Source organism: Cryptomeria japonica, chromosome 10 (genome assembly GCF_030272615.1).
Source record: "Cryptomeria japonica chromosome 10, Sugi_1.0, whole genome shotgun sequence".
NCBI lineage: Eukaryota > Viridiplantae > Streptophyta > Pinopsida > Cupressales > Cupressaceae > Cryptomeria > Cryptomeria japonica.
In genome coordinates this window covers 286129166-286142866 of record NC_081414.1, presented here as the reverse complement: position 1 = coordinate 286142866, position 13701 = coordinate 286129166, and the positions used below count along the sequence as shown (strand labels likewise).

Below are 13701 nucleotides of genomic sequence, written 5' to 3'. Positions count from 1 at the left end.
CTTCTTATTTCATCTTATTTCTTGGCGTGCAAAAAACAATATAGATCTTGTCTTATATACAACATGTGCGATTCGTAAAGATGCCTCGAAAATGACAGCGCCCAAAGCAAAGACCAATCAATCCCAAGCGTAAGGACAAAACTGGCCTGCTAAATTGGCCGCCCATGTGAATAGTAGAAAAGCAACTATTGTTTATAATTGATGAACTGATTTAAAATTGTCATTGACTGTTAGATCGATGGTCTAAAATGAGCATTAAATCTTTGTCTTTCGAACAATTAACAGTATAAAATTATCATTAACTGTTTGATTGCCGAACAATTTAATGTTTTAAAGCGGGACTGTATGCCAATATTTGGTAAGAATATCTTCTCCGTTTGGAAAAGATGAGTTCCAGTAACTGCAAATCTAAGATGCCTCACGCCCTTCTCATTCCTATTCCTGCACAGGGTCACATAAACCCCATGATGCACCTCGCTTGGAAGCTCATCTCTGATGGATTCCTCATCACTTTCCTTAACACCGAAGCCAGTCATGAGAGAATGATTAAAGCCAAGAAGAACAAAGACATGCATCATAACAGCGAAAGGATCAGGATGATTTCTGTTCCTGGAGGACTGCCGACAGAGGTAGTACGCGCGGAGAATCAAGACCATGGTGCCTCAGCTTTTTTTGCAGATGTTGAAAATACTCTTGGGCCTTCTGTAATTGACAAACTCATTCGGGAAATAAACGAGAAAGATGAAGACCAGAAAGTCACTTGCATAATAGCAGATGTCTGGACGTGCTTTGGTCTGCACACAGTGGCCGAACTCCATCATATTTCGCTTGCTGCTTTGCATACGTCTCTTGTTTCCACCTTCGCCATCCGCTTCTTCTGTCCCAAGCTCGTCTCCCTAGGGCTTCTTCCTTCCGATGGTAAAATAAATTTTATGGTTTCTTTTATATAATTTGATGATACAGCTTTTGGCTTGGTCTAAGATCACGATCTGTAATTGTTATTGTTGAAGGTATTCCAAAGGAGGATACGATTCAAAAGTATCTTCCCTCTATGCCGCCGCTACGGTCTGCTCATCTGCCGTGGTTATACGGGGGTGAGTACATGTTTCGTCATGGGATTCGAATGGGAAAAGAATCGGCTAAGATCAAATGGATCCTGTTCAACACGTTTTACGAGCTAGAACCTGGTGTAGCTGATGATTTGTCCAAAGAAGTGGGTGTTTATCCCATTGGTCCCTTGATTTCTCCCGAGTTTCTGGACGACGACAGAACGATATCGACCATGGCGACACCAAGCTTTTGGGAAGATGACATGGAATGCTTGGAGTGGTTAGAAAAACAGGATAAGCAATCTGTGGTCTATGTGGCTTTTGGGAGTGTGGCTATTTGGAATAACCGGCAAGTAGAAGAGATTGCTCTGGGGCTGGAGGCTACCCAGAGACCATTTCTGTGGGTTGTGCGCTCGGATGGAATGAATGGGGTCGGTACTGTTTTACCTGCAGGATTCTTAGATCGGGTTAGAGACAGAGGTTTTATAGTTTCTTGGGCTCCTCAGTTAGAGGTGTTATCTCATCCTTCCATAGCTTGTTTCGTGAGCCACTGTGGATGGAACTCTGTACAAGAGAGCATCGCCATGGGAGTTCCGATGCTCTGCTGGCCTTACTTCGCTGATCAGTTTCTGAACAGCACATATGTTGTAGATGTGTGGAAGGTGGGGCTGCGTTTGGAAGCCAATAATGATGGGTTAGTGGAGAAAGAGGAGATTAGAGAAGTAATTGAGAGATTAGTTGCTACGAAAGAAGGCAGGCTAATCAGAGAAGAAATGAAAAAGTGGAGTAGCACGGCGAAGAATACAGTGAAAGAAGGGGGGTCGTCTTCCACACACTATAAGCTGTTTGTCAATGCCATGATGAAGTAAGTCCAATCATTTTGGACTCTCCAGATAAGAATATTCAATTTTATTGCTTGTTTTTAATTATTATATTTTTTTAATGTATTAAACTTTTATGGAAATTATGTTTGGTTAAGGAAGACAATGATTAGCCAATAAAGACAGAGCAAAATAATTGTGATTCTCAATTTAAAGATGAGTATTAACTTTAAAATTTAGAATAAGAAAATTTTGCAATATACATTTTATTTTAGAATCATACAATTTTAGAAATTATGTATTTAGAAAGTTTAATTATTAATGATTTATTTATGAAAAAAATATAATGTATAAATAAATGTAATGATATTTAATCGTATAAGATAAAAATAAATGTTATTATTTAATTTTTTTTTTAACTAGTCTTGTATTTATGTTTGATGAAATGATATTTATATTATGAATATATAATTTGAATGAATTTATATTTTATTTTATAATGGTATTAAACTTAATATTTTCCACCATAAACATCTAGACTGGGATTGCTTTTTGTCTTTATCTTCCTCTTTATAGCTCACATGTAGAAGATATTTTGTTGGACAAGATTTTTTGTCCCAAGATTATGGATTTTAATCCATTCATATTTAATATTGATGTTGATGGATATCATAGAGAAGAAAATCAAGTAGCAATTGAATGAAAACTGACAAAAACAAGAAGGAAAGATTGATTTTTGTAAACAATGACACAATTAAAATATTAGCACTTCAATCAATTTAACTAGACATGTTTCTAACAAACTCTTTCACATAAGATAATCCAAAATTTTCATGTCAATTTCTTAAAGTATATTTTACTTAATTGAACTTACTAGCTTTAATGATGTATGGAACAAGGATAACATATATCTTAAAATTAATAAATAATATTAATATATTTAATGAGCTTGTTATATACATGACTAACCAAGTCACCTAAATCCCCACAATTTAATAAAATGCTATATTTGCATAATATGACACATTAAACTATAGAGGACATTGTCTTAGACTTCATAGTTCCACCAAATATTTTTTATTTATATTTAATAAAATTGATAAATTATTAAAAATATAAAAATATAAATAAAATTTATAAATTAGATTGGTTAATAAGACATATCAAATAATCTTTAATTTGTATAAAAATATATTATTTTTAAATAATAAAAAAATTATATATTATTACGAAGAACAATTCATATAATAATAATAATTTATTTACTAGTTCATTTCATATTGTGATGGTTAAGTGGTGGTGTTTTTGTTGTGATCACCAAGGTTGAAACCCTCATCAGATCATTGTGACTACAGGCTTGTGCCTTCACTAATCCAATGTGCTCATGGATTTGAGCCTAGCATTGATGTTATTACTAGCATTTGTGTCAAAAGATTCATAGGTGTTCATGTTTGTGCTTCATTTACTTGTTGGGCTGGTGTTCTTGTGGGCTATGTGCCCTTGTTGAGCTATCATGCTCGTGGGTTCAGATTTTTGGGTATTTATGCCAAAGGACATCACACATCTAGTCATTGGTCCAGACTAGATAACCTATGCAACCTATCAAAAAAATAATAATAACTTATCTATTGAGAGGAGTATATATACCTTGCATTTATAAAACAAACTATTTCTAAGTTTAGAACCGTCATAATAATAGAGATATTTTTATATTTCCTTTGCATTAACCTTTTTTTAAAGACTCCGTCATTAATACACAAAAATCATGTCTATGAAGCATGAATTTTTTAGACTGGGCACCAATGAAAGCATTAAACATTCAAATATTACAAAAAAAAAAATTATTAAATTTCCACAATTCATTAATGTATCTTTTAGTTTCTTTTGGCTTTGATTGTGTGTATTTTTTAACATCAATGTTTTAGATCACACTTCATGATCCATCATCATGATGTTATAGAGTACAAGAAGATGTAGAATTATAAACATTTGCGAAATCAAATTCTTTTGAAACTATTTCAAAAATATTAATTGCCCAAAAAAATGTTGTTATCATGCCTGTCATGTTCAATTTAATCAAATATTTCATGATCTGAATTCTGAACTGACCTTTTCGAAGGGTTTTTGTTGAAGACCTGGTTGAAGTTTTATTTTTAAGACTATCTTTAATTAGCCGATAGGTTATTTTATGGTGGAGAACTCCCACCAGATTTCAGGAGTCTCACGCCTGAGACACTTTGTCGTTGCCGGAAATTGCCTCGGTTGCCGATAAAAAATAATTAATGCGCCATTGATTAATAAGCCTCGGGTAAGTAAGTTCGTTGGAAACTCCGAGAGCCCATATCTTCAAAGACAATGCTCCTGGTAATTTAGTTTCTACATATTTTCTGTTATTCTGCCATTCTGCCATTCTGCTCACCTAACTTGCGCCAAATTAGTAGCTCTAGAAGAGGGTATGGACATCAATGAAAGCATAAAGGATATGATATTTTCTGTCACATGTTGTAGCTGTAAATGCGCTGGTAGATACGTATGCAAAATGTGGAAGCATAGACAAGGCACGTGAGTTGTTTGACAAAATGCCTCAGAAAAATGTGATCTCATGGACTGCAGTGGTTGCAAAATATGCACAAAGTGATGTTCTTGGAGACGCTTTAAATCTCTTCAATAAAGTGCCTCAAAGAAATGGTGTGTCATTGTAGTGTTTCCTCGAAAATTGCATTGAAATGTAGAATGGCAGGTACATTAAAATGACATTAGTTGTAAATACCCTGATAGAAATGCATGCGAAATGTGGATGCATACACAAGGCACATGCATTGTTTGATAAAATGCCTGAAACAGATATTGCCTCTTGGGATGCAATGATTGCAGGATACGCACGAAATGAACGTGTTGAAAATGCTTTAGTTTTTTTTTAAATGAATGCAATTGGCAGCTATAAGACCAGTCTCCCCAACTTTTTCAAAAATCCTTCCACCTTGTGCAAAAATGGGTGCTTCAGAACTAGGTATGGACATCCTAAAACCATAATACAATGTGGACTTCTGTCAGATGTCATCGTTGCAAATGCCCTGGTAAACATGTACAGAAAATGTGGAAGCATACAAAAGGCGCTTGAACTATTTGACCAAAATGCCTCAAAAGTTGTGGTTTGTGGTTTCATGGAATGCGATGTTTTCGGGATATACATAAAATGGATTCTTTGGAAATGCCTTAGAATCTCGTAAGCAAATGCAATTGGCAGGTGTAAAGCCAGGATCAGCAAGGTTCTTCAAGTTTTGCCATTGTGCTCCCATCCTGTCCCAAAATGGGAGCTTTAGAACAGGGTATAGACATTCATCAAAGCATAAATGAAAGCTGATTTTACTCGGATGTTGTAGTTGCAAGTGTCGTAGTAGACATGTATGCAAAATGCGGAAACATAGAAGGCATGTGAATTGTTTGACCAAATGCTTAAAAAAAATTCGGTTTCATAGACTGGCAATGGTTGCAGGCTATGCATAGAATGGTTCTGTTGAAAAGGCCTTAGAAACTTTTAACCAAATGCAGTTGGCAGGCGTAAAGTCAGACTCCACAACCATTTTCAACATCCTCCGAGCCATGCCAAAATGGGAGCTTTTAAACAGGGCATGAACATTCATCAAAGCATAATACAAAATAGAATTTCATCAGATGTTGTAGTTGTAAGTGCCCTTGTAGACATGTATGCTAAGTGTATAAGTATACATAAGGAATGTGGACTGTCTGAAAAAATGTCTCAAACAAATGTGATCCCATGGAATGCTACGATTGCAGGATATTCACACAAAATGGTTATTATAAGGATGCTTTCAAGCTCTTTGTATTACTGTAGCAGCCTCGAACATATACTGATCTTGTTGCTTGTATTTCATGCAGGTTTGGTGGATGAGGGTTGTAAATGCTTCAATCACATGAAATAAATAGTGTATATAAATTATATCTAAATCTTAAATTTATTCTATTTTACATGTTCGATTTCTTAGGAAGTGCTGTTTAGATTTCACAATTTTTTTCTTGAGTATGAATATATTTTAATCAAACAAGATATGGAAAAAGTATTTAATAAGTTTGGAATCTTTGAAAAAAATAAGGTCCTATTATTGGTTATATAGGATAAATTAATATTGGATACCAATTATGTATTCAACCAAAAATCAATGTTCAACATGTCAATAGGCATGATATCCAACATTGCTACAATGACACAATTTTGATGTTGTAATAATTAAGCCCTTCTAGCAAGAAGGATTGAGCGAGATTATTGCAAAGGAATCGTAGATGAACCCCAAAGAATAATTTCATATATGCTTTATACTCAAACAAAATAGATTCCAATGACCTACAATGCATCGAGTCCAAGTAATCACATCTTCAATTATACAGGGGGAATTCCAATAAATATGGTGCCCTATAATTCAACTAGATCAATAGGGGGATAAAATTGGCCTATCTCCATAAAATTATTAGTGACGAATCAACATACGCAACATTGCAAAACATAGAACTATGTTGGTCTACAAAATAGATCCAAACCAAACATATAAAATATTGCAAATTATATAGTTGAGAAAAATCAAACCAACAAACACAATTTTGTTATGAATTGTAACATTTGAATCCTAAATTACATCCTACATACCCACAAACTCTTTTTCCAAACCCAATTTGTGATTTTATTTTATGTGTTGTAATAGTGGGATGAACTAGCTAATTCACTATTCCTTTAAAAATTGAATGTTATTGGTATCAGTCTATGATATGTTATCCATCTATTAAGGATAGGATGTTGCATAGAACCCTTCCATTCTTGGTGTAGTTTAAATTGCCTTACTTTTGTGTAGCCTTCATAAAATGGTTGTTGTCTATGTATATTAGAAGAAGTATGTATTTTGTATTTGTTATGCTATTTGTGCCTTAGACGGTTTAGTTTTTGTTGCATCTTTTTGGACTCTAAGTCTTGCATTAGAATTTTAGTTTTTTCATGATAACATTTTTTTTGGATGGAATTATCAAATTGTGAGAATTAGGACCCCTTTATCTTTCAATATATATTTCTCTAAAATATTATTTAATATAAACGAACTCCATTTTGTTATATGTTGACTCATTATAATAAGCCTTTCATTTGCTTGTTGAAGTATATTTTGGACTATCATTACCATGTTTTATGCACAATTGTATTGATGTATTAAATCTTATAAAATGGGATGGTTATGTGTATTTGTTTGAATGAAAAGTTGTGAAAGTGGAAGTCTTTTAGGTATTAAGTATCCATTTTTATGAGCCACTCCTTAAATAGTGCACATAGCACTTACATCCTTCTATATAGTCTTACTTTAATGTAGCATATTCTAGATTTTGCAAGGGACTTTAGAATCATTCCCATGAGTGTGGCATCCTAATTAGCAAGTGGATTATAAAGAACCTTGCAACATGTAACATTATTATTATTTTAATTATTAATAATAATATGTGATATTTTTTGTTTTAAAAAATATTTATAGAAAATATGTAAAATATTTAATTGCATTTTTCATACAATTATGAGGGTTTTGAACACAATATTAAGAGAGGAACAACTCATATTTAAATATAATCGGAGATAGTTGACATAAATGAAGATGAGGTTTGGTATATGATTGCATGTAACTAAATATTATAGTTGCAAATGAAGAGACATTGACATAAATGAATATGAGGTTTGGTATATGATTGCATGTAACTAAATATTATAGTTGCAAATGAAGAGACATCCAGTGGTCAATCTTGTGTTAACCCACCTATCATGTAGACATAAAATACCACTTTTCATTTCAATGAGCTAGTCTACATTTTGTTTCTTCCTATTCAACTCTAATGAATGATAAAGTCATCTTAGTGTAATCAATTTATTTATATTATAAATAATTATCATTAATAAATGAAATTTTTATATTCAGTGATTTGTACCCTCCAATATATTATTGAAAGTATATTTTACTATCGGCATAACCTTACACCTTCTTTTGATGCAAGTACTAGTAACATCTAATTGAAAAGCATAGATGGTAACACAAAATCAAAATTGGCAAAGTGTACCACTCCTAAATTTGAAAAGGCAACAATAGATTCAACACTATAATGACTTGTGGATAGAAGATATCGTTTTACAAGAACTTTCATACTTTGAAATAATTATGTTCAAAGGTTGGGTCACATTAATTACATTATTATTGCTCTATGCTTGGTTATGCTACTTTTCCACTATATTTTACTACTAGGCAAGACCACCCGGTGAATTTGTACATAATGTGCTTTGCTTAAAAAACTTGGGGGCCAAGCAAACTTAGATTGCGCGGGCCATTATTGAACTTAATCTAAAAACTTGGGAGCCAAGCAAACTTCTGATCTAAAAACTTTGCGGCCAAGCAAACGTATTCTTTATTATAAAATTTTAATGACCTAGACCAAGACGACTTTTGGTTAGTCTATAACGTGTCTAGCAATCAATCCCACTTGCATCGAAGAATTCAGTCATCGACAGACAAGAATTGTAGGTAATGCGTATTGGACTCTACAACGTTTGGGGTCAATCCATACAACGAAATTTGTCGCCCACATGGTTGAATGCTCAGAAAGTAATATTTTGACTGGAGAAAAGTTGATTAATATTATTATTAATTGCTAATTATTTTTATATGATTCTTGAGTAACTTAATATAAAGGGCTGTAGATCAAGATTTGTAAGAATGTCTGCTTGTTTGGAAAAGATGAGTTCCGGTAACTGTAAAACAAAGATGCCCCATGCCCTTCTCATTCCATTTCCTGCACAGGGTCACATAAATCCCATGATGCAACTTGCTTGGAAGCTCGTCTCTGATGGATTTTTCATCACCTTCCTCAACACCGACGTCAATCATCAGAGAATAATTAAAGCCAACAAGGACAAAGACATGCAAAATAACGGCGATAAGATCAGAATGATTTCTGTTCCTGGAGGACTGCCGCCCAAGGTACGCCGCGGGGAGAACACAAAACATGCCGCCGTAAAATTTTTCGGGGATGTTGAAAATTGGTTCGCGCCTTCTGTAATTGACAAAGTTGTTCAAGACATAAACGACAATGATGAAGAGCAGAAACTTACTTGCATTATAGTAGATGTCTGGATGTGCTTTGGTCTGCAGAAAGTGGCTGAACTCCATCATATATCGCTGGCGGCTTTTCATACATCTCTTGTTTCCACCTTCGCCATCCGCTACTTCAGTCCCAAGCTTGTCTCACTTGGGATTCTTCCTTCCGATGGTAAAATAAATTGTAGTTTTTTCTTTAATTTGACTATACAGCTTTTAGTCACGTGGTCTAATACGATCTAAAAATGATGTTGTTGAAGGCATTCCAGAGGACGATATGGTTCAAAAGTATCTTCCATCTATGCCGCCACTGCAGTCTGCTCATCTGCCATGGTTTTCCGGAGGTGAATACTTGTTTAGGCACGGGATTCGCATGGCAAAAGAAGTGGCTAAGATCGAATGGATCCTGTTCAACACGATTTACGAGCTAGAAGGTGGTGTAGCTGATGATTTGTCCAGAGAAATGTGCGTGTTTCCCATAGGTCCCTTAATTTTCCCCGAGTTTCTGAACGGCGACAGAAAGATATCGACCACGGCAAGCATTTGGGAAGATAACATGGAATGTTTGGAGTGGTTAGAAAAACAGTGTGAGCAATCTGTCATCTATGTGTCTTTTGGGAGTCATGGAATTTTGAATAACCAGCAAGTGGAAGAGCTTGCTTTGGGGCTGGAAGAAACCCAGAGACCATTTCTGTGGGTTGTGCACTCGGATGTAATGAATGGGACCACTGGCGGTCTGCCTGCGGGATTCCTGGATCGGGTTGACGATAGAGGTTGCATAGTATCTTGGGCTCCACAGTTAAGGGTGTTGTCGCATCCTTCCATAGCTTGTTTTGTGACCCACTGTGGATGGAATTCTGTACAGGAGAGCATCACCATGGGAGTTCCGATGCTATGCTGGCCTCATTTCGGCGATCAATTCATCAACAGCACATATGTTGTACATGTCTGGAAAGTGGGGCTGCCTTTGAAACTCAATAATGATGGGTTAATAGAGAAAGAGGAATTTAGGAGAGCGATTGAGAGATTAGTTGCTACAGAAGAAGGCAGGGCAATCAGAGAAGAAATGAAAAAATGGAATAGCATAGCAAGGAATACAGTGAAAGAAGGGGGATTGTCTTCCACCAACTATAAACTATTTGTCGAGGCCATGATGAAATAAATGAATCACTAAGTTATGGATGAATGAATTACATCGACATGACGATTTTAGTGGTAGAAATAATTTGAAAGACGCATTTCTTATAGACATATGTGAATAGATAAAACGTCTAATCTTATTTTCATGTATAGAAGTGTTAAGGATTTTAGAGGTGGAAATAATTTGAAAGACTCATTTCTTATATACATATATGGATAGATAAAACGTTTAATCTTATTTTCATATATAGTAGTGTTATTGTTATTGATTTTTCTATTATATTTTTTATGGGAATTGTATTGGGTACTACAAGAACATAGCTTAAATCACATATAATAAGCTTTGACTTCTAGACTTAAATGTGTTAAACATTCAAAGTTGACTCACATTCTCTAAGCGTAATATGTTGCTTAGTGTGTGTAGTTTAAGGCTGAACGTTGAGCAAATCATTAGTTTGAAAAATGAATAGATATAAAATATTTTTTTTCTTTAAATTTTAATTTGATAATAATTGAATTTAATAATATTTAAATTTTAAATCTGAAATGTTGAATTTTTTGTTTTTTAAGAAAACAAAAATATAAAGTAATATTCTAGATAAGTGAAACTATTAATAACATTCTGAAGAGAGTTTAAATATTCAAAATGATCTAAAAATATTGGTAAAATAATTTTTATTATTATATAATATTTCATTTTATTTTGTACTATTTTTAAAATCTTCACTCTTATTGCAAATGAATCAAAGTCATGTGATTTCCACAATCCATAATGTTGACAATATTTGTTTTTGGATTGCACTATGTAAAGCTTTTCATCATCAACGCTTCGGATCAAACAACATGATCCATCATCATGGTTACAATTGTGCTTTCATTTTGATGATGGATCATGTTGTTTGATCCGAAACATTGATGATGGAAAAATTTACATAGTGCAATCCAAAAGCAAATATTATCGACAAATGAATTTTTAATTATCTTTCTCATCTAAAGTTATATAAAGGTATATGCATGTTTAGTAGGGAAATCATTTTGTGTATCAAAAACTTGTGAACATTTAATTAAATAATTAAGAGAAAATTAACTTCACCTTATACTATTTAAAACGGTGAAATTGGCAATACATTGATCTATTAGCTTGTGAAACTACACAAGCTAAATTCAAAACTGAAAAATTAACTCCTCTCTTGAAAGGAAACTAAAAACTTGCTCAATGTCTTGGTATATACAAGATAGATTAGTGATGTAGTGAAAAATATTTAATTAAGGACCTAGAAGGAATCTAAATAATATACCACAAGGTCAAGATAAAGATCTAGTCAAGAGATGAAGGATAATGCAAAATTAAAATTGCATAATTTGTGTACCTATACCAGCAAATTGAATTTTGAATATTTTGGAAGGATGGATAAGTAAGGTTAGGGTTCCATGAAGGGGAGCTTCCTAAAAAATAGAGTTGGAGTTGTTGAGATTTTTTTGGAAAAAAAAAATATATATATATATATTTGGAATATTTTAAATCTAGTGGTCTCATGAATGTTGTTGTGCAATTTAGCTTAAAGTTTAAGTTCTTATTTTTTTTTGGTTGGATTCATCTCTTCTTGGTGGGATTATAAACTTAGATGATTCACAAGTGGCATATTATATCCCTAAGTTGGTTGGGCAATTTCTAACCCTACCCCATTTTCACTTGTTGAAATATGTTGGTCTAAAAAGTAGGGGATCTTATTTTCTAAGAAAAGATTCCAAATTTAATCTGATAGCAAAAAATAATCATGGGGCATCTAGTTCCTTAAAACTAGAAGCTTAATCCCCTCCATAGTCAAAGTTTCTTCAATTTTAAGATGCATCCATCATCTAGAAGACTTCAAGACTAATTATATTGATGATTATGAAGGAAAACAAGCTTCAATTGTTTGTCTACTCCTCAAAAAAATCCGAACCCACATGGTGTTAGATCAAGTATTAGATGATGGCATAATACTTCTTAGTGCATATGAAATACAAAAGGTTTTAATGACCCAGTCCCAAAACCTAACTAGGCATCGGCAAAAGATATTTTTAGCAATAGTAAGATGTGGTTGAATGAAAAAGTGAAAAAAATAAAGATGTAAGGAGTTACTCTCATCTATAAGAAAGACAGCCAAGAAAAAGAAAATATAAGGAAGAAATAACCTATGAAAAATATAAGGTCCATAACATGGAAGTTGAAACTTTGCAACAAAATATCTCGTAGAAATTTAATCAAATAGTTCCTAGGGAAGAAATACAATCAACATCCAAAAGGAAACGAGCGGATCTTAGAGAAAAAGAAGAGGGAGAAGATGAAATACCTCTTATTTTGAAGAAAAGAGCCCTAAGGACAACAAAACCAATAAGATGATACATACTTAAATATTGTTACTACTCGTGCTCCTCTACCATATCTTATTCCAATTGCACAAGTTACTATATAGCTCCTTAGATAATAAAATAAATCTAATGATCATCTATAATTGCTAATCCTATAGGAGGTCCAATAAGGTATGATGGTTTTAAAAGAGATGGAAGAAATAAGAGATCAAGGAGAAGAAATAAGACCAAGAAATTATTTAGTTGTAGTCTCTACAATGTCAATATAATCATCACGGCTTTATTTGGTCAAGTAGATTCAATAATAAACTTTGCGTTCTATCATTGTTTGTCAAAGCTTCTAAATAGGTTGTGCCCCAAATGTAATTTACACAAGAACACAAAATCACCCACAATTATTTAAGGTTTGTATACAGCCACTCCAAACATTCCATGTCATCTTCCTAAAAACTTGGGGTCGATATCTTTCTTTCGCAGTCGAGAAACTCGGGAGAAATTAAGGGAACATTGGGATACACACCTACTTCTCTGGACAAATCATCAACTACACCAGTTTCTAGCTCGTCGAAAGTGTTGAACAGAATGCATTCAATCTGAGCTGCTTCTTTTCCTATGTGATTCCCATACCGAAAAATGTATTCACCTCCTATGAACCATGGCAGATGAGTAGACTGTAGCGGCGGCATGGAGGGAAGATATTTTTGTATCGTATCCTCCTTTGGAATACCTTCAATAATAACAGTTACAGATCGTTTTAGATTAGAGCTGTATCATACTACCCCCTTAAGTCTCCTAATCGTCCTTCACATTTCCTAGAATGAAATGTATGACCTTAGTCAATGTATCCACAACTACTAAGACAGAATCATAGTGACTTTTTCTCTTCAATATCTCCATTAAAAAATCTACAAAAATAATGGTCCACCTGTGAAAAATATATCATAAGGATATAATTCTTCTCTAGATGTTTGTACTTTGCCTTATTCTTAGGAACAAAGAACATTTAGCCACATGATTCTTCATCCCATTCTATAAGTACATTTTTTCAAGGATAATGATGAGTCTATCTAATGTCCTAGGTTTATAGTTTGATGTCTTCAGTTTATACCATTTTCTTTCAAGCTATAGATAAGACTTCTTTATACTTTATGTATTTAAACTATTACAATTATTGTTAATTATAATATATATATATATATACAT

At 33.6% G+C, this 13701-nt stretch overlaps 2 protein-coding genes across 2 annotated transcripts; both read left to right on the top strand.

Moving 5' to 3' along the window:
- Window positions 1–267: 267 nt before the first annotated feature.
- Window positions 268–2072, top strand: LOC131055526 (anthocyanidin 3-O-glucosyltransferase 7). Its single transcript, XM_057989993.2, has 2 exons — window positions 268–918; window positions 1011–2072. Exons 1-2 carry the CDS (start codon window positions 387–389, stop codon window positions 1916–1918), a joined length of 1440 nt encoding a protein of 479 aa, XP_057845976.1. The 5' UTR covers window positions 268–386; the 3' UTR covers window positions 1919–2072.
- Window positions 2073–8648: 6576 nt separating this feature from the next.
- On the top strand, window positions 8649–10248 carry LOC131055581 (linamarin synthase 1). Its single transcript, XM_057990049.2, has 2 exons — window positions 8649–9175; window positions 9264–10248. Exons 1-2 carry the CDS (start codon window positions 8671–8673, stop codon window positions 10163–10165), a joined length of 1407 nt encoding a protein of 468 aa, XP_057846032.2. The 5' UTR covers window positions 8649–8670; the 3' UTR covers window positions 10166–10248.
- Window positions 10249–13701: the final 3453 nt, after the last annotated feature.

Bases quoted from the DNA above. Each gene is read 5' to 3' on its own strand.
- LOC131055526 (XM_057989993.2), top strand. From the start codon at position 387: ATGAGTTCCAGTAACTGCAAATCTAAGATGCCTCACGCCCTTCTCATT. The intron at 919-1,010 runs GTAAAATAAATT...TTATTGTTGAAG, and splicing joins AGGGCTTCTTCCTTCCGATG to GTATTCCAAAGGAGGATACG.
- LOC131055581 (XM_057990049.2), top strand. From the start codon at position 8,671: ATGCCCCATGCCCTTCTCATTCCATTTCCTGCACAGGGTCACATAAAT. The intron at 9,176-9,263 runs GTAAAATAAATT...ATGTTGTTGAAG, and splicing joins TGGGATTCTTCCTTCCGATG to GCATTCCAGAGGACGATATG.